At 41.2% G+C, this 25,712-nt stretch overlaps 1 protein-coding gene across 8 annotated transcripts in view; it reads left to right on the top strand.

Annotated features, from left to right (window-relative positions):
* Positions 1 to 25,335, top strand: part of KIAA1210 (KIAA1210 ortholog) — a 61,503-nt gene extending 36,168 nt beyond the window's left edge. For 4 of the 8 annotated variants that reach the window (XM_075513582.1, XM_075513579.1, XM_075513580.1 and 1 more), the window contains 10 exons: positions 271 to 439; positions 5,145 to 5,274; positions 7,806 to 7,964; positions 9,024 to 9,089; positions 12,986 to 13,198; positions 14,298 to 14,400; positions 15,493 to 17,091; positions 17,859 to 18,010; positions 18,700 to 18,805; positions 23,196 to 25,335. In XM_075513582.1, coding sequence (XP_075369697.1) covers positions 271 to 439; positions 5,145 to 5,274; positions 7,806 to 7,964; positions 9,024 to 9,089; positions 12,986 to 13,198; positions 14,298 to 14,400; positions 15,493 to 17,091; positions 17,859 to 18,010; positions 18,700 to 18,805; positions 23,196 to 23,368 — 2,870 coding nt within the window. In that variant the 3' untranslated portion in view covers positions 23,369 to 25,335. The remainder of the gene's footprint in view (positions 1 to 270; positions 440 to 5,144; positions 5,275 to 7,805; positions 7,965 to 9,023; positions 9,090 to 12,985; positions 13,199 to 14,297; positions 14,401 to 15,492; positions 17,092 to 17,858; positions 18,011 to 18,699; positions 18,806 to 23,195) is intronic. The other 4 variants (XM_075513584.1, XM_075513585.1, XM_075513586.1 and 1 more) reach the window with 2 other exon arrangements.
* The last annotated feature ends 377 nt before the right edge of the window (positions 25,336 to 25,712 follow it).

Below are 25,712 nucleotides of genomic sequence, written 5' to 3'. Positions count from 1 at the left end.
CTGTATATAAGGTGTATTTTTCATAAACTGGAACCTAAGTAGGCGCCACTATTGTCAGCTTAATGCCAGTGTTGCTTTATAGGCAGCAAATGTAAGAACTGCAGCTTCACCTTTCACTGGACTCCAGCACTGAATTATTTACAAAGGAGCTGACTAAAACTGAATGGGCTGCTCTAGCTTTGAGGCTTCCTCCAGAATTTAAGAGATAACATTCTCCAAGCTAAGCAACACCTCCAACTTCCATAAATTTTCATTTTTCTCATGTTGCAGGAAAGAAAAAATCCAAATTTCAGACTTTCAAGAACTTCTTTGCCAAGAAGAAAAGGAAAGAGCCTCCACCTCCCAGGGGGGAGAGTAATTTAAAACCTAGCCAGTCCAGCAGCGATGTCAGCATTTCTGTGCTCGACACTACTGCACTTCATTCACCGAAGGAGGCTGGGTAAGCTGGCGGGGAAGGAAAATACATAAATAAATGTGGACCGCTCACAGCAGTAGGATGAAAGCATGAGTTGGCCCCTTAGGAGCAACCTCTGTCCAAGTTTGTGCAAAACAAGCCCTAATGCTGATGAAGGAATTCCAGGAATTTCCTCTTTCTTTGCTAGTGATTCAAAAGCCAGCCTGAGAGGAGGGGGAGGGCAGCCAGGGGCAGGGGTGATCCAGCCTCTTAGTCTAAAACTTCAGATAGCCCAGGTTGCTTTCATTGGTTTTAGTGTTTGAAATCTGTCCTGGACGGTCTGATCAGCCTCAGCTTTACAGGAGGATGATGATTGAGTAGTGCTAGTACAGGGAATACGTGTGAAGTTGAGTTGCTATTTTTTAGCATAAATGGTGCCCTCCGTCATGGCTGGGGTAAAGGGAAAGAAGTATTTTTGGTGTATTATCAGTATGAGATTGCTGCTTACGTAGCCATTTAGGTATAGATAAAAACTGAAGGCCTCTAGTTTTGTGTCAGCTACCCCTGAATGGCTGTGCATGTGAGTGAGGTTTGCAAGTCCTTAAGTGTGTCCAGAGCAATTCTCAGATCCCTGAATGATGTTAGTTCAAAAACCTTTTTTTCAGTTAGTGTAATACAAGATATTAGCTTGCACTGCTAACACTGCTTCACTGATAACGTTAGACCACCAAGCTACACAGCACTTCCATTGCTCGTTTCTGACTGAACCTGGAGTGGGACAACCCTCTGGACATGGTTGCGTCTCTCACCAGGGGTGTCGTGGATCAGTATCTGGCAACTTATAATTTGGCTGTTTTCCAAATCCCCACCCTCCTTATTACTCCCCTGTTAGCTACTCAGCCAGGCCTCTCTTTGGATTACCCTAGGCCTCGGGTTGTGGAGCTGCAGACTAATAAAGTATGACAAAACACCGGCCACATCCTATGGTTTGCAGTGTTTTGTTGGAGGGGACATTGGATGGGTGTGACACTGGCAGAGGGCATGAATAGGTGACTAGAACGGCACATGCTGAAATCAGCATTGCTGCCAAATGCTTTGTATCAGCAAATAAGGCATTTGGTGGAGCTGGACACTACGTTTCTTCTGGTGGAACAGCTTATAGATGTTACTTTCTCATGGGTGCTTGTTTCTCCTTGCCCCACCTTTCCCCACTCTCTGTTGTGTTTATGCAACTGCATCATGGAAATGATCTGGGAATGAAACAGCAATCTCTTTATTTTGTTTGTTAGCATAACAGCAACAGAGTAAGTGACCACACAACCAGTCCCGTGGGGTAAGGAGAATTAGAGTGACTCAGCTAACCCAGTCCAAAAAGCTTAGGAGCAGCTGAGCTTACCCCATCAGCCCATAGAAGGGATCTGGCTTAAAATCAGCTGTCTGCTCCAGAGGCAGTGTGGGTGCGAACTCTTTCTCTTGCCCTTAACCAAGTACTTCAAGTCCAATTGCTGTTTACCTCAGCACTATCCTCCAGTGATTATGAACTGTTTTGCAAGATCAGAGATCAGGAAGTGAGTAAAACTCTTCTGTTTTTTCCCTTAGAGATAGGATTAGATGGACTGTCCAAAAAAATTAGAGGATATGTTTGTGCTACTTGAAAACCCTATCATGTCCAGACCCTGCATGGCATAAGCATGCGAGACTGAACAACATAATGCGTTGGAAAACCTGATCCTGAAAGCCAGTGGAAATACAACTTGTGAAGGGTTTATAGCAGGTTTTGGAGCTTTGCAATTTCTGGCATGCAGAATATCAAAACCAATCCTAGAACAATACTGCTGTTTGTTTGTTCTTGAGGCAGAAGCATTGGTTTTCTTCTTTTCGTTCCTTTTTTTTTTTTAAACCATGTATTTTAAAATCTTTTTGTGTTGATTTTTAAATTTTAAAATTTACATTTTTAAAAAAATATAAAAAATTAAAAATATTTTTAAAATTTAACTTTTCTGAATACTAACCAGAGACCAAACCCCCAGATGTGCCAAATTCTTCTTGTAACAGCCAGAGGGATGTGCCCAGATGTCAAGGAGCTGTAGGGAATCAATGGGACTGGGCATCTGTGAAGGGGAAGGGAGCTTTATGTGCCACTGCCTCTTAGTTTTCCAAGAGGCATGAGTTTTGGAAACGGAAACGGAAATGGAAACGGAAAAACCTTGATGGCAAGGTTAAAGCATGTGCTATGGACGACTTCTTGTCTACATCATCAAAAGGATAAAAGACCTTACATAGAGGAAAATTGGGTCTCAAATAGTCTTATTCCAGTTAAAAAGCTTTGAGCAGGAAAAACTGCTGGGACAATATGTAAAATTGTCCTGGTGTTTGTAGTGAACACTCACTGCTTTGGCAGGCTGCAGTTGTTTTTGACGGAGCGGCTGCCTGAAGGAATTGTGTCACCTTTCTTCCTCCTACCTCAAACACTAATAAAAGGAGTGGGGTAGCAGCAATTAGAAGTGGAAGATAGCACAGGCCATGATGAGTTTAGGAGCGGCTTTATTGCTGGCCGTAGAGTCCCATCATTTCCTCAGTCATGGCAGCTCAAGTGTTGCTACACATGAATGAATTGAGCATTTGTATAGGGAAATCAGTGTGGAGATACAGTGGCTAAAACATCTGGGGGTTTAGCTAACAGTGCATCTTTAGCTTCAGCACAAATATAACTACACTGCCTGGAATTACACATGAATGTATATTTGCACATAAGAGACTCATCTGTACTAAAGCTGCAGTTAATTCTATATTTAATCCAATGCTCTTTTTGTGACTGCCAGAGGAAAATACAGTAATTCTCTTGCAAGCACATATGATACATATGCAGAGAGAGAAAAAAAGAAACAGATCTTGTACTGGCAGTCTCAAGAACAAGGAAACCTCAGCTTTTATTGCTAAAGAATTCCAAGTAAAGGAAGTGAGGAAATCCCCAGTTAAAAAGGTTAATACATCCTAATGCACATGCATTCTTTGCAGTAAATAAAATATGCCAACTAATAATGAATATAGATTACAGTAAATAGAAGTTGCATGACACTATCTTTCTGAATGCGGTAAAATTATTTCTTGTCCATATAGTATATTCCACGCTGAAAAGGACTCTAAAATCAAACACACAAAAAGGTGGGATGGCTTCGTTCACTCTAATGATGAAATAAGGCAAGCTCCTTACTTGTGTGTAGAAATGCTATCTTATAAACTAACACAGACATTAACTATTACATATAATGAGAGGAAGCATGAACTCTGACCTGTGCTGTGAGAGAAAGAGCTCAAATTGTCTTTGACACAACATAAACATAGAGCAAAATTATTTTGCCCTACTGTGGGACTTGGCATAACTGTATACTGATTGACTACACCTTTGGGGCAACAGGAGGATTAGTCAAGGAGACAAAGGAGATGTTGTCTCCAGAGATGTAAAGAAGGGAGATGCAGGAGGAAAAAGAGTAATTTGTGTGGGGTTTTTTACATGATGTATTTACTTTATGAAAGTTCACAGTCTTTCAGGGCTTTCTTCTAAGTAAAGAGAGAATCTGGGGTTAGGCAAATAGCAGAGACCTCTTCTATTTGATTTCCTTGCAGAAGAGTGTTAGACTTACTGGATTTTCCTTGTCAGAGTTCTGTTCCTAATCATCCCCTGTCACCCAGAGTCAAACTTTCAGAGGCAATGAGCATTGCCTGCATGGCAGCTGAGCCAAGGAATCCTTGTAACTTGTGGGTTACGAGGCTGGCAGCCAACAACACGAGAGTATTCTCTGTTGTTTTCCAGTTAAGTGCTAGAATGAAATCCTGGTAGAGGCCATCCTTGTGGCCTTTTGGACAAAGTAATGTACAGACAGTGCTTGCCTATGCTGATGGAACTTGATGAATAAAAGATTTGGAGCCTTCCTTGTCATGCCACCCAAGTGCAAAATTTGCCCTGCACAACCTAATAGCCCAACCCCAATCAATCTCAGTTGATTACAACTCAGTTAACAGCTGAACACCCAGTGAGCACAGAAGCAGAGCGGGAATATCTTACCTGGGTACTTTAACTTGGCCATGGATAGGTATGTAACTGTGGCCATAGACACTTGTTGCATCTACATTTTTTAATATGCTTGGGATCTGGTGATGTTCATGATACAGGTGAACAGAACTGTTTTTATTGCTGGACCTGAGAGGATTTGATCAAGTTTGTTTATGTAGTTGAACTACATTTTCTGCCTGCATTTGCAAGAAGAGGAAAAAATAATTCACAATCTTTGGCACGTACGACACACACCAGGCTGCAAAGGTTGTATCCTGAATGTCTTATGCTAGGTACATTCCCACCAAAGGAGGGCAGGGGACTCCTGTTGCCCTCCTCTGCGCTCGTAGACATTTCTCAGGGTGGCATGCATCCAACTAAATCTCAGCATCTGACCTAATCACCCTGGACTCCCTCTAGTCCATAGAGACTGGCCTGTGTGTTCAATGCAGGTGCTGAGTACATCTGAAAAGAGACACCTACATTTGATCAGCATCCTAAAATTGTTTCTTCCTCCCTTCTGAGTATAAAAGGAGCTAGCAGTGAGTACCTTAGACAGCTAACATGCAGAAATCTGAAGTTAAGCGAGATGCATCCCACCCTGCCCCTTTATGATCCCTCTGCCCTGGTGAAGTACTGCAGGGAAGTGTTGGAGGGCTGTACTCAGTGCATTGACCGCTCTTCCTTCCTTCCCAGGCCCAAAGGAAGCATGGGAAACAAAGCCTTGTCCCATAACAGCGTCTTCATTTTTGAGTCTGCACCAGGAAATGTGGCAGGTGACATGTTGTCTCAGGAAAACATACCTGGAAGAGTGAAAACCTTGCAGGTGAGAACTTCTTCCCCTCATTCATGGTGCTGCTTTGTATTAGCTGTCTCCTAGGAAACTCTGTTGCTTGATTCCTCTGCTGTGTGCCTTACGACTTTGTTGACTAAAGTGTCCAAAGCCAGATTTACTACTTTTGGATCTATTCTGCCTCTTGGAAGCTGCATCTTTGAGCAGTCCTGGTACTTTCAGCCTTGCCCAGGTCTCATAGTGTGTGAGTGACATGAATCCAGTTCATGGGCTCTTGGAAACTTTCCTTAATGAGCATGTCCTCTTCCAATGGGATTTCCATTCTTTACTTCATAGCTACTGCTTTTGGGTTAAGGCCATTTATTTATACTGTAGCGTGTCCCTTACACTGTTATTCTTTATATATTATTTATATGTTATTCTTTTTGGCAATTCTGGCTATGATGTTTTCACTGTACATGCTAGCACCAGCAGCTGTGTAAGTGTGTGGGATGATGGATATGTCAGGGCACTCTTAGCAACAGCTTTATTTAGATCATTATTCTTCCGATCTCTGCCAGCAAAGGATACTGTATTCTGCTAGGTCATTTCCTTCTTCCAAGGCACATACTGAACCCTCCTTGACAGCTCCCTTATCAACTGTCGGTTATATTAATTGCATTTAAATAACTGTCCAGCTCAGAGCACTGAGATAAAAGTTTAAGATTTTTCCAGAGACTGAAAACAAACTGTTGATAAGGCAGCCAAAGGCCATTGAAATTCTTCCTTTGCTCAGTGTGAGCTTCATGTTGCAAAACACAATTGCATCACATGTTAAGTAATAAAAGATGCACAGAGAGACTTGTTCCTCCATAAGACTGCAAAATAGGCCAAGCTTCAATTCAGGGTATTTTTTGTATAACAATAGGAGTGGCAGGAGAAATCACGTTTATATATGACAGAACTTTGTTGGGGAAAAAAAGCTCTTTTCATGCTATCTCCAGTCCTCTGTGCCCTCTCTTCATCCATCCATCATCCTGCATGGTAATCTAATACTGCCAGCACTATTTTTATAGCCATAAAAGACAGCCTTTTTCTGTGAGCTTGACTCTTGTCAGAATAAAAGCCAAGCACTAATAAAAGCTGTTATTTTCTTAGCAAGGTAAATTAACTTCTACCGGTAGAAGACAGACTGTAAATTCAGTTTCCCCCACAACACTTTGCTGTCTGCATGTAATAAATTTAATAAATCAAAGATGAGAAGTTGTGAAAAGAGGGAAAGGCAAAATTGACTTTCTGTATTTTCCTTCTCATGAAGTGCACAGGATGTTGTATGTCTTGTTTTGCCCATATATTGCAATCTTTGTGCAGTTTGTCATCAGTCCTGCTTTTGCAGGTCGTATTGGTGATACTTCTTTGATTGTTGTGGGTAAAAGGGCAAGAAAGCTGTTTGAACTGGGGGTCTGGTGTATTAAAGGGTGACGTTGTGCTACCCTGTGTGGCTATTAGATCTACAGGAATTACATTCCAAGTGAATCTTGCTGAATAAGAATGGTGGCTATTTAGATCTATTTTAGAGATAGAAATGAATGCATAGCTTGCAGAAGAGCACAGAATTAGGCCTAGAATTTCCCAATCTGGTTTCATAAGCAAAGAAACAGAAACAACAGGTCTGCATGTTTATCTTGGGAATATTCAGTTGAGATGTTTTTAGTTGAAGGACAAAGTTTCTGTTCAGACCTTGTTTCTATTCCAGCTTTGACATAGCTGACAGACTTAAGCCAAGAATTTTAGTAATGGTGTTTCCTGAGATCTGAACTTTTTTAGTTTGAGGGAACATCTGGCTGCTTGTGAGGTTGCAGACTTTGTTTTATTTTTCTAGGGTCAGGGGCCTGCCAGAGCATTCTTTTGTGCAATCTTGGAAAAGAATCCCCATACTCCCTTACAAACAAAGTTGTTCCTGGCTGCCGTTATCATTCTTGCTGTAGACAGGATCAGGATGTGATGCTGGGGAAAATTAACAAGCAATTCATTAGGGTGGACCAGAAATTGAATTAAATTGTCTTTGTATAAAAGGTGGGACTCAGCTACTTGTGCGGGAGAGGGTGGTGACAAACTGTCAATATTTGGAAGGGCCTTGTGAAGGAAAGCTGACCACAGAAACCTGGGGTTGGGAGCTGCTAACTGACAATACTTTGTGTGACTATTTGGGACATCCAGATACATGTAATTATTTAAAGAATATTTAAATCTAGAATTTTTAAAGTTTTAAATTTAAAACTGAGTTAAACTTCTGTAAATTTTCTGGAATGGTGAAATTTCTGTCTTTGGTAACTTACTGAATAAAACTGATTTTGATTTTAACTTTGTACCGAAGCCAGTTCTAAAGATGGGTCCTTGACGAATGTAACCAAATAAAATTTTATTAATGGCTCTTTTCTGTAAATGGTCTGTTTCTTCAAGTATTTCTGTTAACTAAGGGATTCTGCATGCCTAATGGGAGCAACTGGGGTAAAAGTGTCCAAAATGTCCCTTATAAATAATGCCATTGAAAGTCTATATTCTAAATTTCTTTTGAACCACAGCTTCAGTTGCAGCAGAACATCAGACTTGGATCACCTCCTCTTGTTATAACTGGAAAGAAACTGGAAGATGCAGGTGCTGTTTCTGAAGATGATGGTTTACCTAGAAGCCCTCCTGAAATTTCAACCCTTCATGAAGTTCTGACAGATTCACCAAGCAAGGTATAATTGTTATGTCACTTTAGCGACTACCTGTACAGAAAAGATAAAATCTGCTTGGAGAAGGGGAAGACCTTTTTGCTTGCTTGTGATAAAATCTGATGGTACAGATCAGTCAGAACTAGAACAAATTACCTAGGTGCATTGTGGACTTGTCACTGGGGTGGGATACCTAGGAAGTGGCCTTACCGATATCCCTTCTGAGTAGAATTTTATATGCTTTTATGTAGACCAGTGGTGGGGCAATTGTGATCTATATCATTAGGGAAAGAGGAGAGAAATTCAGTTGATATGACAACTCTCGGTGCCTTTGGGCAAGGCAGTCTTTCCTGGCAGGTCTGTATGGCAGAAAGCTTAAAAAGTGAGTTATTCACGGGCGAGTGTTGTGTTACTGTGACTGTTCCATTTCCAGTCCGAGAACAAGCTGAGGTACTCGACACTGCACAAAAAACTTCCCATGTCTTCCAGCTTCAAAGAGCTGGAGAGATTGGCAGTTTCCTGCACCTGTGAAAGGGGAAGAGTTTTGGGGTGTTTTAAAGCTAGTGAGGAAAACAAAAATAGTGAGGACTGCAAGAGAATCTTAAACAATTACTGGTTTTGGAGTGAAATAGCTCAAAACCAGGGCAATATTAGTTGAATTGACAGGAAAGTGACAATCCTGAATCTGAGGAGAACAGGTCCTGGTGGGACTCAGAGGGGGTTTGGGTTATCTTCTTTCTTAGGAATTGCCTTCTCACAACAGATGCATGATTTTGGACTTGAGTGAGCATGTGAGCATTTGTAAATTTGAAGATCTTAAAACAATAAGCCAAAATAACTTTATAAAATGTATTGCCTCATATGGTCAACCTTCATGGCACATCTCGTAGCAGGATAAAGCTCCCCTACTTTATGTTTGATCCCCAATGAACAAACGAAACCTACTCTGTGAGGCAGGGACTCAGTGACCCTTCCTTTATCTTTCCTCTTGTCTTTTCTCATAATTAGCACTGGATATCCAGTCCCAGATAATTCAATGTGATACTTCCCTTGACTTACCCTCTTCCTTATTTTATCCCACAGTCCTCCAACCCTGTTCAGCGTCATAGCTCTTTGAGTTTAGGCGGGACAGACAGTGAAGATGAACAGGTAAATAGCTACTTTTCCTGCTAACAAACTTTCCTGAGACAGCATGTGTGGTGTCTGTATGGAGCCAGTACAATAATCTTTTTTTTTTTAATCTATTCTGGGTACAATGTATCCTAGCAAATAATTCATGAACAGTCCAGAGTGATGCAAGTGATACTGAAAATGTACCTCGCACAGAGTTTTGAATAAGAACCAAATAAAGAGAGGCAGAAATCTACTGGTAAGTGGTTTGTGTGAACAGCGTAGTCAGCTGTGTGACACAGTATGAATCTGTAAAGTTACACAACAAAATTGGGCAAGGCAAAGCACTTCAATTCTGCCTCCATGTCCCAGGGCCCCAATACCCAACAGCAGTAACAGCTTAATAACACCTGCCCATCAGTAGTGGCTTGTGAGCAATGCCCTGCATCAATCTTATCACGGGAAATAATTGCAGGATCAGCCCTTTCTGACGCCAGGTATTCCACAGGAAAAGGTCTGTGTTCATTTGCAGTTTTCTCTGGATAATAAGTGACCACCAGCAGCAGTGGGTTCTGCTGTCAGACCAACACAGTCTATTCCTTGACCAGCTCAGAAAAATTTACAGAGGTCATATTTTTGGAGAGGAGCCTAGGGGACCTTCACCTTGACTGTCCCTGCTGCTGGAAACTGAGTTGAGTTCCTGCCTATCTCATACTTTCAAGGCAGGCATGCAAGGTTTGCTTATACTGCCTTTCTCCAGCATTAATATAACGTCTGAAAAACCAGTCAGACCACAGTTATGCCAATGGGGTCTTCAAATGCCAGTCACAAAGGCAGCCACCACTCCAACAGGGCTGATTCGATTCATGGGATAGCCCTTGCAATTGTATAAGCAAAGTAATCTGCCATTTAGGTGAGAAGGGGAATATTGATGGGACCAGAACAGCTACGGGCCATTTTGGCCCAGGCTTTGCAGTCCTCAATACAGAATCCCTGTTTGAGAAGCTCACCAGAGAGAACACAATTTAACCCTTTGTGAAACTGAGAATAGCCCATAAGTAAAGGGGAGGTAGCAGGGTACCTAGAAGATTCCTTCCTGATGAAGAGGGCCTTAAGCAGCCAAGACAACATCTTGAGGGTCAAACAGTTAGTGCCAACCCAACTGCTAAGGAAGCTTTCCCTTTCACTGTCTCTTTGGCCAGCCTTCTCAAAGGGAGAAAGCAACCTTTGGGCATGACCAGCTCAACTGTCCTGTCGGTGGTTGAGATCAGACACTCCTGCTCAGTCGTTCCTAGATCTTCTGCTTTAGGGATAGAAAGATAAAGCAATGTCTCCCCCTCGTAGCAGGCTACTATTCACACAACTCTAAAGGCCCAAGTGATCTAGGTAACTTGGATTGTCATTATTTTTAATAACTTCTTGTGTATATTTTATCATTACTTCAATGTACATTTTATTAACTCATCTCCCATTTTATATTTTGACTAAAATGCTCCATTTTGTAAGCCTGCATACTGCTTTTCCTTACAATGCAAAAAGCCCTTTTCTATCCAGTTCTGAAGCCTTTGAGCTCTTTCAGTCTTACAACCTCATGTCCTATGAGAAAGAAAGACAGGGACAGGAGAATTTTTTTTTCTCTCTTGTATATTGCACAGAATTCCCCACTTAAAGGCTATTCCTTTTTCTCCCCAACTCACGAGGCTAGCTTCTCTACAGTACTGTGTATGTTCCTTTACCCAAATATTTTTCTTAGTCAGCAGTTTGGCTTAGCAGAAATCTTGCCAATATGTTTATCTAAAATAAAAAACCTTTTCCTAAATAATAATCTTTTTTTTCAGTAGCTTTTGAAACTATTTATGTAATACCAGGATTTGAGCTAGCAGAACACAAGTTGTTAAACTGATTAACCTTATCCCAAAGATAAGGAAAATTGTGAAAAGCACCAAGAAATCTACACCAGTTACTCCATTTAACAACGTTGTGTATTTAGTAAAGGAAAAACAGGATTTGGTCCTAAGCAATCTGAAGTTACACACAGTGTAGTGGTTTACATTTTACTATTTTATTGCTCTTGCCGCTGCTGATAGTTACTTCATTTCTTTGCCCTGTGCTGCTTCACTGGGTTTTCCAACAGCTTCATGCTGCTGTCACCTCTGTGTGAAACCCTGATGTGTCACCCGTGTAACTTCTCAGTGCCTTCCACATTTATAAATACCCACTTTCTGACAAATCTAAAGCTAAATGTGAGGCTATCACTCAAAGTGAGCAGCAAGTGACTTCACAGAGGCATTAATCAGCATTACCCTGCCTTTGCCAGATAGCCTTTACGGAAATCTAACTTCCTTGCTGGCATCTTCAGCCCGGACTGATTAAAAGCAAAACAGGGTCTCAGCTTGTGGAGCTGAGGACAGTGCTTTGGCACAAACACTCTTTAGGAAATGGGCCTCCTAGCTGCAGCATTCTCCTTGTGCAGGTTCCTGTAACTGCGCAATAACCAACAAACACCAAATTTATCTTACACTTAAACACTGGTGTGGAAATCCTGTGTCTGCTCCACTCTCTTTGAGAGAAGATACCAACTGTCAGTCAGTGCTCAGAGAAAAAAATATCCTGAATCCTCAGTGGAGTAGGGAATTTGCCATTTATGTACAGCAGTAGCTCAGATATTAGCTTCAGGTGTTTTTTTATTAAATAAGCACAACTGTAATTTTATAATTGAAAGGCAGGAGAACTTGTATGTAGAAATTAATGACAGTGTTACTATTTTTATAAGTTCTAGTAATCCTTACAGGTTTATCATTAATCTTGTAGAATTATAACAATAGTTAGCTTATTTACTAGCTGTGTTCTTCTTTCTCTCTTTCACAATGTGTAAATTTTTCATGAGAAGAGTCTGTATCTGTCATAAAACATTCTGTTGCGGTTTATTTCAGATCTAGGAATTAAAAAAATTCAATGGAGAATAAGGAAATTAATTTTAGCTACCTTAAACACAAAGCAATGTACCTAGACAATTTTTGTAGATCAGGTGGGAAGATGCTTTCATTAGCTTTAAAACTTCATCAGCATACATGTTTTAAATACTGTGCTATATCCTAAGCTTAAGTAAAACTAAAATCTGAATGCCAAGCACCGTTAAATGGTTGTATTTCACCTAGCTTTATGGCCACAGCCAAAATAGCAGGTATGTTATACTGAATGAAGTTCGTCTGGCAAGTCTCTGAAATTTTGCAAATGTTCCAGAAAGTCTGGTCTACATTTCAAAACAGTAACAAAATCAGCCATGTGCATGTTTAGGGGTTTCTCTATAAACACTTTATAAACACCCTTTTTTTTTGATAGCATCATCTAAAGTTACTGCTGTTTAGTTCCCCAGGGCAGCATTGCGGCGAGGGTGAGATCCACATCACTGTCTGGAAGATGGTTCTGGGATACTTGTTGGAGAGAAGCATTTGATTTTTCTGGGAGAGTGGATATTAAAAGAGCAAAGTGGCTATGGTAGCTTTCTTAGAAATAGAGATAATGAGGAGCAAGTATCCATGCTACTTTTGTGGCTTTTTAGTAACATATTCCTGCGATGTGTCACATTATTGGGATGAAAAGGCAGCTATAAAAACTGCACCAGTGTCTCCTGCTGGTGCATACATATATTGCAAATGGTTTCTCAGATAAGAACTGGGAAGGGGACAGCTGAGGCTCTTACTGTGGGAGAGGGAGAGACAGGTATTTCTCACTTTTGTGTAACATACAGCTGAACACACAGAACTGAGTAATCTCTATGCAGAGACGACATTAGGCATGCATTTTAAAGTGAGGATTTATGTCCAAAAATACAGCCATTTCAGGCTTCTGAAGTGGAATAAGCTAGCAAAGGAATTGTTTCAGAGATGTGGGGAAGCCAAGCAAAATGTATGCAAAGTGTTTGTGTTTTACAGATACCTTCCGGAGCTTCCTCCAGGCCCATCAGTCCTTCATCCTCTGCTGCTCTGGGAGCCCCCGGCTCACGAGGCAGCAGCTTCCTTCCCGTTGACTTCACCATCCCTGCCAGTCCCCTGGGCTGCCTGGACACCTCAGCAGCCAGGCACAGGATTGCCATAAACCCCCGGAAACAGAAAGGCTTTACCAACAAGAATCAGCAACCCCCCCAGGTAAGTGTTTTCTGGAAAAGAATCACTGTGCAGAAGGAAATGGATATGAATTTTTAATTATTATTTTAAATGGGGTTTTTTCCATTTTTTTTCTTTCCTATCCATATTCCTTTACTTTTTTTGTTCTTGCATTGGAAGAAGGGAAACCACCTATTCTCCACCAACCAACCCAACAAAAAATACGCAGAAAACCTCAATATCATGGGAGCTGAAGAAAAGTGCAACTTTAGTTTCTTATTATTTAGCCAAAAAAGTTGCGGGTTACACTTCATTTGTAAAAGCATACCTCTTGTTTGAAAAGCTAGATTTTCAGTTTTAAAGAAGCCTAAGTCTATTTCTGCAATTTCAGATTAGTTTTAACTTAATTCTTTGTATGTCAAAGGAAAGACTGAAGGACTTTGGGAAGGAATGTGGCTCTGCATGTGGGAAATTAGGATGAGATGCTTCTCATCCTGGCTTCTAGGAAACGCATTGTGAAGATGAAGTTCACCAGGTAGAAAAGGTTGTTGAGCTGGAGTGTGACAGAAATAAGGAGTAATGCTTCTGTACGGCGTGTTCCCCTCTCCATCAGAGAATCATGAATGAAAATCTGTCCTGGAGTTAGAAGTGCCCTGCCCTGAGAAAGGGAGTGGGAAGGGAGAAATTCAGGATGAGTGTAATACAGAATGAGGTCGTCTTGGAAACTTGGGCCCTGCAGCATCTTTGCTGGATATTCTTTGTGCTGCAGCTGGTACAACTACAGTGCTGAAGGAGAAAAACTAGTTGTGGAGTGTCAATCAGAGATACCAGAATTGATGATATTGGTCTGTTCTATGCCACCAGGTAGCTTGGGTGATATCTTAAAAACATACTCGTTCACTCAGAATATGTCAATCCCAGAATGCTTCAGATTCAAGAGAGATCAATGGGCTGCCTTTGACATTTTAAACATGAATGATTTCTAGGTTCTTAACTGGAATAGTACATTACTCACAGTGTTGGTAAATTACAGAATGGGGGTTTTGTGTCTATGTCTTCAGTATTCATAAGCATGCGTGTGTATAAAATACAATTTTTGTGCATTATTCTTTCATTAAAAGATCTTACTGCACTTCATTAGGTGGAGCAGCTGGAAAACGAAGCATGTCTTTCTGCAACTCCAGAAAAGAAGGGAAATTCAACAGAATTACTTGAAAGTGACCAGCATAAAAGTGATTGGGAAGGTAATGCATACTTATGTATTGCTACTTTGAGTGCTTGAACTCTTCTGCATAAGGCTATTTGAATTGTCCTTTCAAACTAGGCATCTTTTGGTTTTATATCATAAAACCAATCCTGGCTGCTAAAGTGTTATGATGGAAAAAGTTATGTACTCCACTCAACACAGTGGTGCTGAAATGGTGAACTTTGAGGGCAGCATTAAAAAAATACATGAGGTGAAAATACCACGTTCAGATGTACCTGTGCTACACAGTTGGCTAGATCTCATTGACTGGGGATCCGAGTTCCTTGAAACTCAGAAAAACCTTAACCTCAGCATTGTACCTGTTATGTGTGTAAGGTGATTTTAATTGGCTTGTGTTTACTAGATCGTCCTTTGCCACCTCCCCCCTTATAATTTGAATAATAGCTAATTGCCAGTTGCAGCACAATTGTAATTGTAAATTGTAAAAACAAATGAAATTTCTCCAAAACAGCACCAAAGACTTTTATCTTTAGCACTGCATTACAAATGCACTGGCTGATGGTAATGCTATAGTGTAGTGGGAATGGTGGCACTTTGTTGTCAGGGCAGACTCGGGACCTCAGGCTGTCACACATCAGAGTTAATGTGTGTGCAGACATATCTAAGCTATCCAGATGTTCAGCAGTCCTGCTGGAGCTGCAGGAGGCAGAGCTACCTGATGCTGAGATGTTCTGCTTAAATACAGAAAATCCTCCAGATCATTTAGACAGGCTTTCTAGGCATACACATGAAGAAATGTCTACGGAGATCTGGCTAGTAGTCTTAAGACTAGGGATGTGCACAGAAAAGAAATAAACAGCAACTGATTTGGTACACCTTAAGCAGACAGCAACAACTTTCAGTCATTCCTGGGATTAGGTAAGTTCAAACTAAAAACTTCATTAGTCTCCTCACTTGGACAGCCCATTTCTAAATATGCTTTTAACAGCCTTATTTATCAGACAATGGTGGCCAGACATGGGGAACCCATGCTAAATGACCACACTATCTGGAATGAATTACACGGATTCACAGATGGTGCTCAAATTGTAACCTTTAAGTGCACACTCTTCTCCTCTGTTTAATATAGGATTATCAGTCCAGGTGGGACATTGTGCAAAGGGAAGCGGTTCTAAGGAGACACCAGGTGTAAAAAGTCCCACTGATGCTGCCCGTGACTCTTGTGATTCCACACTTGTGGCAGAAGACTCTTGTGCTTTGCTGCAAAAGGATGCATGCCTTCCAGATGTGGACCATCAGTATAAAGCAGATGCACCCCTTCTGAGACCTGAGCCTTCTCCAGCGAACCTGGAGGAACACCACAGTGCAAAAGTGTTGTACTATTCAGATGAGTCTGCTGATGAATTGAAATTACATCAGCAAAATACTAATACTGAAGTATCTACTCTTCCAAAATCGCAACAAATTGAAGGAGAAACTGTTGTTGTTCCAGACATACTAGCAGCTGACTTATTTAGCAATGGTGTGGAAATAGAAGGCATAGATATATTGGCAGATGTTGCACAAAGGTCCTCAGTAAATTCTGTGGACCCAAACATCAAAGACCAGGAAAAGGGGGATCCACTGTTTATTAGCAAAGTAGAAGCCGGCTTGGGTACTATTGAGAATCATTCCAACCACGCTGTCTCAGATACAGCACCAAGCACTTCACAGGTTGCGGTAGCCGATTCAGAGTCGTCTTCTGACATCAAGACAGCGGCTGTTTTGAAGCCTGAAAACAGTTCAATAACAAGAAATGACAAAGAAACTTGTGAAGTAATGGAATTTCAATCATCCAAAGGCAATGCAGAAAAAAATATAGACACTGCTGCATCTGTCTCGGAAGCAGGTTGCATACTAACTCCCAGTGAATTGGAAGTATGTTTTACAGCAGAAACTGTTTCTGTTTCGAAGGGTAACCAGGGCAGTCAACAGGCCAACACATCATACATTTCTGAAAAACTTTCCATTGGATGTCTTGCCTCTTCAAGTTTGGCTGGCTTGAAGAGTAATATCTCTTCCGATGATGACAGTAAGGACTACCAGATAAGCAGTACAGCTTCTCACAGAAAAACAGTGGAAGGCAGTCGATCTTCAGATGAAAATGTAAAAAGTCCACTGAAGACTGCTTCTGCTAAACCAGTCAGATTTACAATTGCACCAGCATGGCAAAGATCTCTCTCAGGGGGTTCAAATTCAAAGGAAGATTCCTATACTAGAAGTTCCCCAACATCCCCTGTAAGACCAGAGTTGTTTGAAGGAATGACAAAAGAACACACACGTTTTGATGCAGTCATCCAGGAATCAGCAAAAACCAGCTCAGATAGATTTGATCGAGACTGTAAGGACAGTGATTTGCATTTGAATTCTTCTATGGAGTGGGCTGACCATGAAGCACAAAATGTTGAAAACCCGTTTGGGGTCAGACTAAGGAGAACATCTTCTTTACTAAAATACCAGAATGAAAGCCGTGCTGAGTCTCCAAAGCTGATCCCCTCAGCTGTTCCCACTGCTTCTTCTGCTTCAGTCAAGGAGGATCAGAAATCGGTGGGCACTGGGAAGCCACCTCCAGGCCTTCCTGTCAGCACAAAATCATTTGTTAAAAAAACAGATCTCCTAGAAGACAAAAGTCCTCCCAAGACAAGATCAGAAGAAGTTGCAAAGAAGCAAAATGGTCATAAACTTTCAGGTATTTATGCTGTATTTTTATCCAAACATTGTAGAAAACAATGGTTGTATAAGAACCTTGGCAGAGTGGCAAACAAAAGTTAAAAATCCTCTTGACAAGGACCAAATTCAGCCTTGAGTTCATCAGCACCATAATTTAATTGGCTTGATGATTTGGCCTGTCAAGAGAATTCTTGGCTTATCTTAATGAGGGGTGTGTTCCAGCAAGAATAACAACAGAGTAATAGCTTAAGGGCCTCTGAAACATTTCTGGTATGACCTACTTTTGCATATAGTTGGAGTTTTAACACAGCTTTTTAAAACTTGCTGCTCTTTTGTAGTTAATTTTCCAGACTGCAGCAGCTCAAACCCTAAGTAGGAGTTGCATTAGGTGTGATTAGTTTTTCTATTATTTTCTACAATCGTTTCATTTAAAATATTTAAAAAGTGAAAAGGCAGGCTGTATTTTCCTGCCTACATGAAAAAACAGTGGTTATCATACTCATTTAATCTGCAATGTAAGGATGTTGTTTCAAAGGCAAAATCCGGTTCACAGTGATCTCAGTGGGATTTCTGCCATTAACTTAAACAGAAGCAGAGTCAGGTCAAAAACTCCAGAATAAATAGAAAAACAGTTATTGCCAAGGACAAAATCATCAGGGAAGGTAATTTTATCTCTGCAGTGTTCAAAGGGTATTACAGATGCTGAAGGATTTTAAACACAGAACACTAGCTTTAGACTGACTTGACCTAAATCCCTTCATTACTTCAAAAATGCTTCTTTTGTAGAAAAAGTCTCCTCTCGACATTTGGAAACTGCTTCCTCTGAACCAGCTTGGGTCTCCATGGCAAAACTAAAACAAAAGGGTTTCCAGGACCACCCTCTTGCCAAAGAACATAAAGCTGAAGACAAAGCTTTGACCAAAGTGGATCAAGAGGAGGTAGAGTACCAACTAATGTTGCATGGGTGTGAATCCTGCACCAGATTATCTGGGTACTTTTGCAAACTGTTCAATATCATCTTTATGGGAGGCGCATTGTGAGCACTACTCGGAGATTTTCAGGACTGGCCTCTAAAATGTATTGAGACAGACAGGTGATGCAAGTGAGCAAACACATGTGTGACTATACTGTCACAGTGATTAGTTTCAGAGCTGGATCCTCCTATATGTTCCTTTGCACTACTCAAACCTGAACCTTTTCAGAACTTGCCTATTGCCCAGAATGTATTTATGTAGCCCAAGAGCTGCTTTGAGTTGCCCTAGCTTCCTCACCATTAGTGACCTACAGACCACATTCACTGCTCTGCTCTGGAGACTGCGTACTGAAAGTTTGGCTTTTCCACTGACTCTTGTACAAGTTTCTTGTGCAGCTTGGGCAAGTTCTTCTATTGCCCATCTGTAAGGGAGAGAGGATAACTTGCCTGCATGTGAAGTAACCCTGTATTTGTAGCAGCTGTCTTCCTTCTTGCCTTCTCCCTCCCTCCCACAGGATGTCCCCAACCATCCTTGGCTGGCTTTTGCTGTATTTCCATAGTCAGGTTTAGGGATGTTGCCAGGGTGAGCTTTATGAGTGCCAGTGGCTAGCAGGTTTCTTAGTTGCATTCTTTTCTTCTCTCCTCCTTTTGTAGCAAGGGAACTGTGCCAGCGAGAACATACTGAAGAAGAATATGTCTTCCAGCTTGAGCTCTCAGGACAGGAAAATGCACGTGAAGACCAGTGTGTCTGCTGCAGCAGGTATTCTTTTTCTTTACATCTTTACATAGTGGCTACAGTTTACACCAGTAAGTGGTGTGGGTGGCAGGGAATGGGGGGAGATAGCTACCTTTTTTGATAATCGGCACACTTTATGTAAGGCCTGTTCAGACTATAGTTTGCGTATAAGTCAACATATTGGCTTGCTCACTCAGCAGAGAAAGCAAGTGCGGAATTTTTATCTCCTCTGCCAGTTCATGGAATGGCATATAGATAGTATGGTGATTTATTACTGGCAAAGGTCACTACTAAAGAATAGCAGTTGAAATTGGAGAGTGTCCAGAAGAGAGCAGCAAAAAAGGTCAGGTCTTCTAGACCTCCAGTCAGACAGGAAATACTGATGGGAGTGGAGTTGTTTAGTCTAGAGAAGACAACTTAATTTTTGCTGCAGAGGACAAGACTAGTCTTTATGCCCTGTATGAGCTTAAAATGTACCAGGGGAGGTTTAGCTTAGATGTTAGGAAATACTTTCTAAGAATAAGAGTGATGAAGTGTGGAATAGCATAGGTTGCTTACAGAGTGTGCGCGGGTTCCATTGCTGGATGTGTTTAATAGATAAACATGTATCAAGAATAATTTAGGTAGAGTCAGTTCCACCCTCAGGTGAACACAGAGGCTTGATGGCCCCTCTCCTGCCCTGTTAGCTGTGATTCTCTATAAGAAAGATGCAGGGGAAGAGTGTGACTCAGACATCGTGACTCACATACCTCTTCCAAGGCTACTGCTGGGCTGCAGCTTATCCCTCCCTGCTTACTCAGTGTGGTGCCAAACCTCAGAGACACGCTCCAGCTAGATATAGATAAGCCAGTTCTTCAGCTGTAAAAGCATGTTGTGTTAGCTGAAAGCTATTGATTTCAGATACTGCCTAAGAAGATAAGAAATGCCCCACTGTGTCACAGCAGTGGCTTTTCCATTCCAGGTTCCTGTTGCTGACACTGTAAGAGGTGCTGTCTAGCGAGAGCGTGTGCGCCTGGCTGCTTTCCCCTTATAATCCACCAGCATCCAGAATTGTATTAGTTGTATTAGGGGGTATGTCTGTGCCTGCTCCCTGTAGTAGTTGTTTATAGAACTGTTATCCCTTTTTGATTCTACAGGTCCTACAAAATAAGCTTTCTCCCTTACTACAGGTAGCTGACCAGCCGAGGATGTGCACCAACACAGAGGCTCTGATGTCAGTTGCCAGCCTGTGTGTGTGTGATTAAAACACAATAGTTTTTAAAAAGGATTCTGTTACAGGCCAGCTTCATCTTACGGTTTTAGGTGCAAAGTGGGAGGTGAAACATAAACATGCCAAGATTTTTGCTCAGATTAGAAGGTCTTCTTTTGAAAGACTGGCACAAACAGACTGGATTTCTGTGTGTTGAATCATCTACACCTTGGAAGCCCAGCAGCCTTCAGTCAAAATTCAGAACTCCACAAAGTACTCTGCTACTCGTTTACTAGAACTTACACTACTTGTGGTCCTTGCAGCAGAATTACAAGTTTTTCTGCATCACCTCTTCCCAAGAATTGGCCTGGTTTCCCGACATCCAATGACTGTATCCTCCCCTCCAGGGATAGCATTTATGGGCATATTCTAGTCTTCCACTTCTTGAATATCACAAAGAGCTCTGACCAGTGTTGATGTTTACGGAAAACACTACTCCTCTACTGCTCAGAAAACCATGCCCTATTGTTTAGGAAGTGTTCAGCACCATCAGCACATGAGTATGAAATTGGGAATACCAAATGTAAACTCTCCTTCTCTGATTTGGTTCCCATTAGCACAGCCAGCAATTTGTCTAGTTGAAGGTGCTGGTGGTGGAAAGGATGTAGATTTACTATCCAGAGGAGCTATTAATTTGGATCATGCTTTTTGGCTTATGTTAACTGTTAGCAGTTTTCTTGATGGATGGTCAAGGTTTTCTGTGCAATGCATACATCCTGTATACAGCAGCAAGAGCCAGGACAGCTCAAGGTCAGCTAAATTTTGAAGAGAATTCCAAGAAATCAGATCCTTACTTTACTGTGACTGTTTTGTTACTGCTGCGTGACAGCCCATGTCATAACCAAGGGAAGATTACTTAGAATCATAGAATCATTTAGGTTGGAAAAAACCTTTAAGATCATCAAGTCCAACTTTTAACCTAACACTGCCAAGTCTGCCACTACACCATGTCCCTAAGCACCACATCTACACGTCTTTTAAATACCTCCAGGGATGGTAACTCAACCACTTCCCTGGGCAGCCTGTTCCAGTGCTTAATAACCCTTTCGGTGAATAAATTTTTCCTAATATCTGATCTAAACCTCCCCTGGTGCAACTTGAGGTCATTTCCTCTTGTCCTATTGCTTGTTACCTGGGAGAAGAGACCGACCCCCACCTCTCTACAACCTCCTTTCAGGTAGTTGTAGAGAGCGATAAGGTCTCCCCTCAGCCTCCTTTTCTCCAGGCTAAACAACCCCAGTTCCCTCAGCCGCTCCTCATAAGACTTGCTCTCTAGGTCCTTAATCAGCTTCGTTGCTCTTCTTTGGACACACCCCAGCACCTCAAGGTCTTTCTTGTAGTGAGGGGCCCAAAACTGAACACTATTCAAGGTGCGGCCTCACCAGTGCCAAGTACAGGGGCACAATCACTGCCCTAGTCCTGCTGGCCACACTATTTCTGATACAAGCCAGGATGCCATTGGCTTTCTTGGCCACCTGGGCACACTGCTGGCTCATATTCAGCTGGCTGTCAACCAACACTTAGCTTGCCTCTTCTCTCTCCCACTTCACCCTAAGCATGGTAAGGTTTGTCTCAAAGCCCATCTTCCCTCAAATAGGCATGAGCCACCGTTTTGGAGTTTTGTTTTACCTTGTGCTGTTGAGAGCATGCAAAGGGCTTTAGAGTTCGCTTCTGCTTATTACAAAGAAGGAAGTCTCCCAAAATGTGAAAATTCATTTCCAAAATCAAAATTTCAGTAACACTTAAATTTCTACATTACCTTAGATACTTCTGAAAAATGTGCAGTGTATGTAGAGCTGCAGCCTGTTTTTAATGGATAGTATACTTCCTCCAGTATTCCTAAGTATAGCTTGCCTCCTGCAAGAACTACCAATGAGCCAGGATTTTTAAAAGACCAGAGGCCTCCTGAGTGGAGATCGGGAACTTCTTTGGCTTTGCTCAGGACTGTGACTGGTGGAGCTGATGGACATTTTCCATTGATTTTGGTGCAAGCAAGATCAAGCTTCTTGTACTTAACATTGCTTAAGTCCCCATGTGGCCTCTGTTTTTGTGCTGGAGCACAGCAGCCTCATCATGCCTGCCACATGCCATGCACAGACTAATCAAGTATGAGAAAAAGTTTGAATTTTCTCAGTTTGAGTTACACACAGAAATTAAGTACTGCCTGGGTTGAAATGGATGGAGAGAGCACAATGTTGAAAGACTTGTGAACGATATCTCGAGAAATGAGAGCTGCATCTGTTCAGAGCTGCATTCTGTGAAGCCCCATTCCAGGTTGTTGGTCTGAAGACATTAATCTTGAAAATTTTCCAACAAGATGGATGGAGGAGGCCTTTTCTAAATAGTAACTCAAAGCCATACAAGGAGTGTTATCTGTATTCCTCCATCCTTTGTGAGGATAACAGGTTGTGTTAGGCTGCGTGAAGATGAACACCTAGTCCCAACAGAATCCCACCTTCTTGGCTTACAAGTCCAAGAACATAAAACACTGGTTTGATCCCTACCTACTATTTAATAATATTGCTGGAGCAATATTTGTGCTGGCAGTGAAGACTGAAAAAAAATCTTTAAGACTTCTCAGTGTTGAAACCCATATACCAATTACTTTTAACCCCACAGCAAGCCTGGGGTGATCCTTGCCCTGCAGATATTTTGTTTTCATTTTCCTGCATACTCAGAAGTCTTATTCCTAGATTTTCTTGCACTCACAGAGCAGAATAAGCCTGTGGAACTCCTTGCTGTGCACTGTCATGGAAATTAAGAGTTTGAAAAGATTAAGAAACGAGTTAGCCAAGAATATATGAATTATAAAAATACCTGGGGCTATAGTCTCCACATGCTTGAAGAATTTTGAAGAACTTCTTCATTTATCAGGGCTTAGACACTTGCTGTTGGGACTGAGGAGAAGATTCTTTTATGGTCAGATTGTTCACTAACAGCTTAGTAACAATTTTTCCATTGCAATAGCTAGTCCTTGCCATTGTTGTAGCTGGACCAGATAGTGCTAGCGATACCCAGTTTAACAATTCCTCTGACTTATTTTTGAGTCACAAACATTCTGGGCTGTAAAACAATTGCTTTAGAGAGAAGGAAATATTATTGGCAGAAATTGAGTTTTTAACTCTCTAGCCTTCTGATGAGTGATGGATATCTTGTTGTTGGCAGGTAAAGTTGGACCTATTGCTCAGGAAGCATCTGTGATTCCTGCTGTTGAAAAGGAAGCAAGACACTCCTCTAACCTGCCAATGACACCATGCAGCCCTGCTGAACCACCGTGGCTGTCCCTGGCCAAGAAGAAAGCCAAAGCATGGAGTGAAATGCCCCAGATTGTACAATAGCAAATGAAATGAGCATCCTTCTTTGTATTGCCAATAGCTGCGTTAACTCCATTTAATCACTTCTTTACTGTGACCATTTCTTTTAGAAATAAGAGCCTTAAAACTTTTGATCAGACTGTTGTATGTAAATACACAATGAAGAAATGCCATTGCAGGCTTAATTTGAAGTATTAGGAAGCTGAGCGTTTCCTACTACCAAATACTAAGAAAACTTGATCAATTTGTTATATCCTTACACATTTGAGAGTGATGTTCTAAGAAGACATGCTTCAGCCTTTTGAAACATTTCCCTTGCAAAATATGTTTTTAAAGTTTTTGCAGACCATACAGTATTTTGTGCAATGTGGCTTTGGCTAAGAAATTAATGTATGCTATAAAATAGATATAATGCTGGGTGCTGACACATCATGACTCATGGGCACTGATGTCATCACACTTCTTTCTGTAATGCTCTGGGATGGGCAGTCTGACTTTGCTTCTGATTGTTAATGGATCTGTTTTGGATAGCTATATGATCTAAACAGCATTGTGAGTTGGAGTAATTCTGGCTTTTGGGCGGTTTGAAGTCACAATGCTGTGGGTCTTGTGCTTTGCTCATTGATGCCTGCTGGAATGGCCCAGAGCCACACACCTTCTGTTCTCTCCCATGCGCTAGAAAAACTCCACGCTCTAGCATATACTCTGCTTTTGGTTATACCTTTGGAAATCTGGGATAATTTGGGCATTCTACCAAAAAAAAAAAGTCCTTTCTTGAATTATGGCAAATAGTGATTTATTTTTTGTGAGATTCCTCAGCCAATTGTCTCTCTTAAAGAGTGTGTTGGGGATGGGAACTATTTGCTACCTAGAAAGTGGCATCTTGTTTTCAATAAATGCCACTCTACTCTCCATGTTCATGTGGATGTGTATTTAGTCAGGTGTATTTAATATTAGTGATAAAAGGGGCATCTGCTTTCCTCCTTGCCTTGTCAGTCTTTAACCAGCAACTCAACATCAGTCTAAGAATGTGCAGCTGGGAAAGGATTATTCTCTCAGGCCTTGCAGTCACTTAAGTTGACAGAAGTTTTGCTACTGACTTTGAAGGAAGCAGACATTTGAAAAAGAAGCTTTGTAAAATGATGTTAGTGGCTTAAGTGGCAGTGGCACTTACCAGTCCTTTTCAGTTTTTGCAGCATTGCACATTTATGTAGGTTTTGTTTACAGTCAGTGCAAAATTTGAAGGCTGACCTGGCTGACCAACAGTTTTTAGCTGGAAAGTCGGTAGGTATTTTTAAGGAAAATATTATCTATTGATAGGATTAACTGCAAAAAATTTTGTTTCAGATCAGCTCAAGCAAGACTTTAATCTTCCAGTCTTGGCCTGAATTTAATATGTAGCTCTTGCAATTTTGAAAACAGTATTAATTAGGAGCTAGACTGTGATTATTTTTTTTTTTAAATATAGGTGAAAACTTACTCACCCAAGTAGGCTCACTGAAGCTATAGATACTGTATATTTTGTACTAACACCAGAAAGAGTAAGAGTTTCACACTGGCTTGGTAATCCACACCTATTTTATGACTTGTTTTTCTCTATTTTGGGAAGCATATCTTCTCTTACAAAGAAATGAAACATTTGTGTTTCTCTGAAACTTTTGAGTATAATGTAAATGAACATACTCAGCTTTGATTCCTGAAGTTTTGTACAGCTGCCATCCCATCATAAGCTTACTGACCCTGTGTAAAATATGTGCATTTCTATATTCAGCAAACTCTCTTCTCTTTTTATTAGTGTGGATTGTGATCCTTCACCCAAAGTACTGCAAATGATACTATAATCTCTCTTTCCCTGTGTTTGCTTTTGATCTTAATATTGTTTCTGACTTTTATGTTTGCTATGTATATATGTTTTTGTAAGCCTTGTCTTGAAGGAACCCCTTTTGTATTCCATTCCCGTATTTGGTTTACAATTAAATGCTGTTGCCAGTGGTGATGATATAATTCCTGGGAAAAGAAGAGTGATAGGTGGCCCTCATTCATTAAGGAAAAAATAAAAAGAGGTCTTTGGTCAATATAGACTCTATATATGGATATACTGCATAGATCTTGTTTTGAGATGATTTTGTGTGGCCTAGGACTGATCAACACAGCTGGTCAGACTAATGAACTTTTCTAAATCTAGCTATTCAAAAGTGTAAAACACCACCAGAGAGCTGATGGCTCTCCTTTTGTTCTGGAGTTATTGCGCCTTCAGTACAGGGTTGGCTTTGAAGGCTAGCACTTGTGGCAGGAAGCCTTGTAAATACGCGTTTGAATGTGTTTTGGTATTGCTAGCCAGCTGCTGTAAGACATTTTGGGGTTGCTT

The sequence above is a fragment of the Mycteria americana genome, chromosome 10 (genome assembly GCF_035582795.1).
Source record: "Mycteria americana isolate JAX WOST 10 ecotype Jacksonville Zoo and Gardens chromosome 10, USCA_MyAme_1.0, whole genome shotgun sequence".
Lineage (NCBI taxonomy): Eukaryota > Metazoa > Chordata > Aves > Ciconiiformes > Ciconiidae > Mycteria > Mycteria americana.
This window is presented reverse-complemented; position numbering and strand designations above follow the sequence as displayed.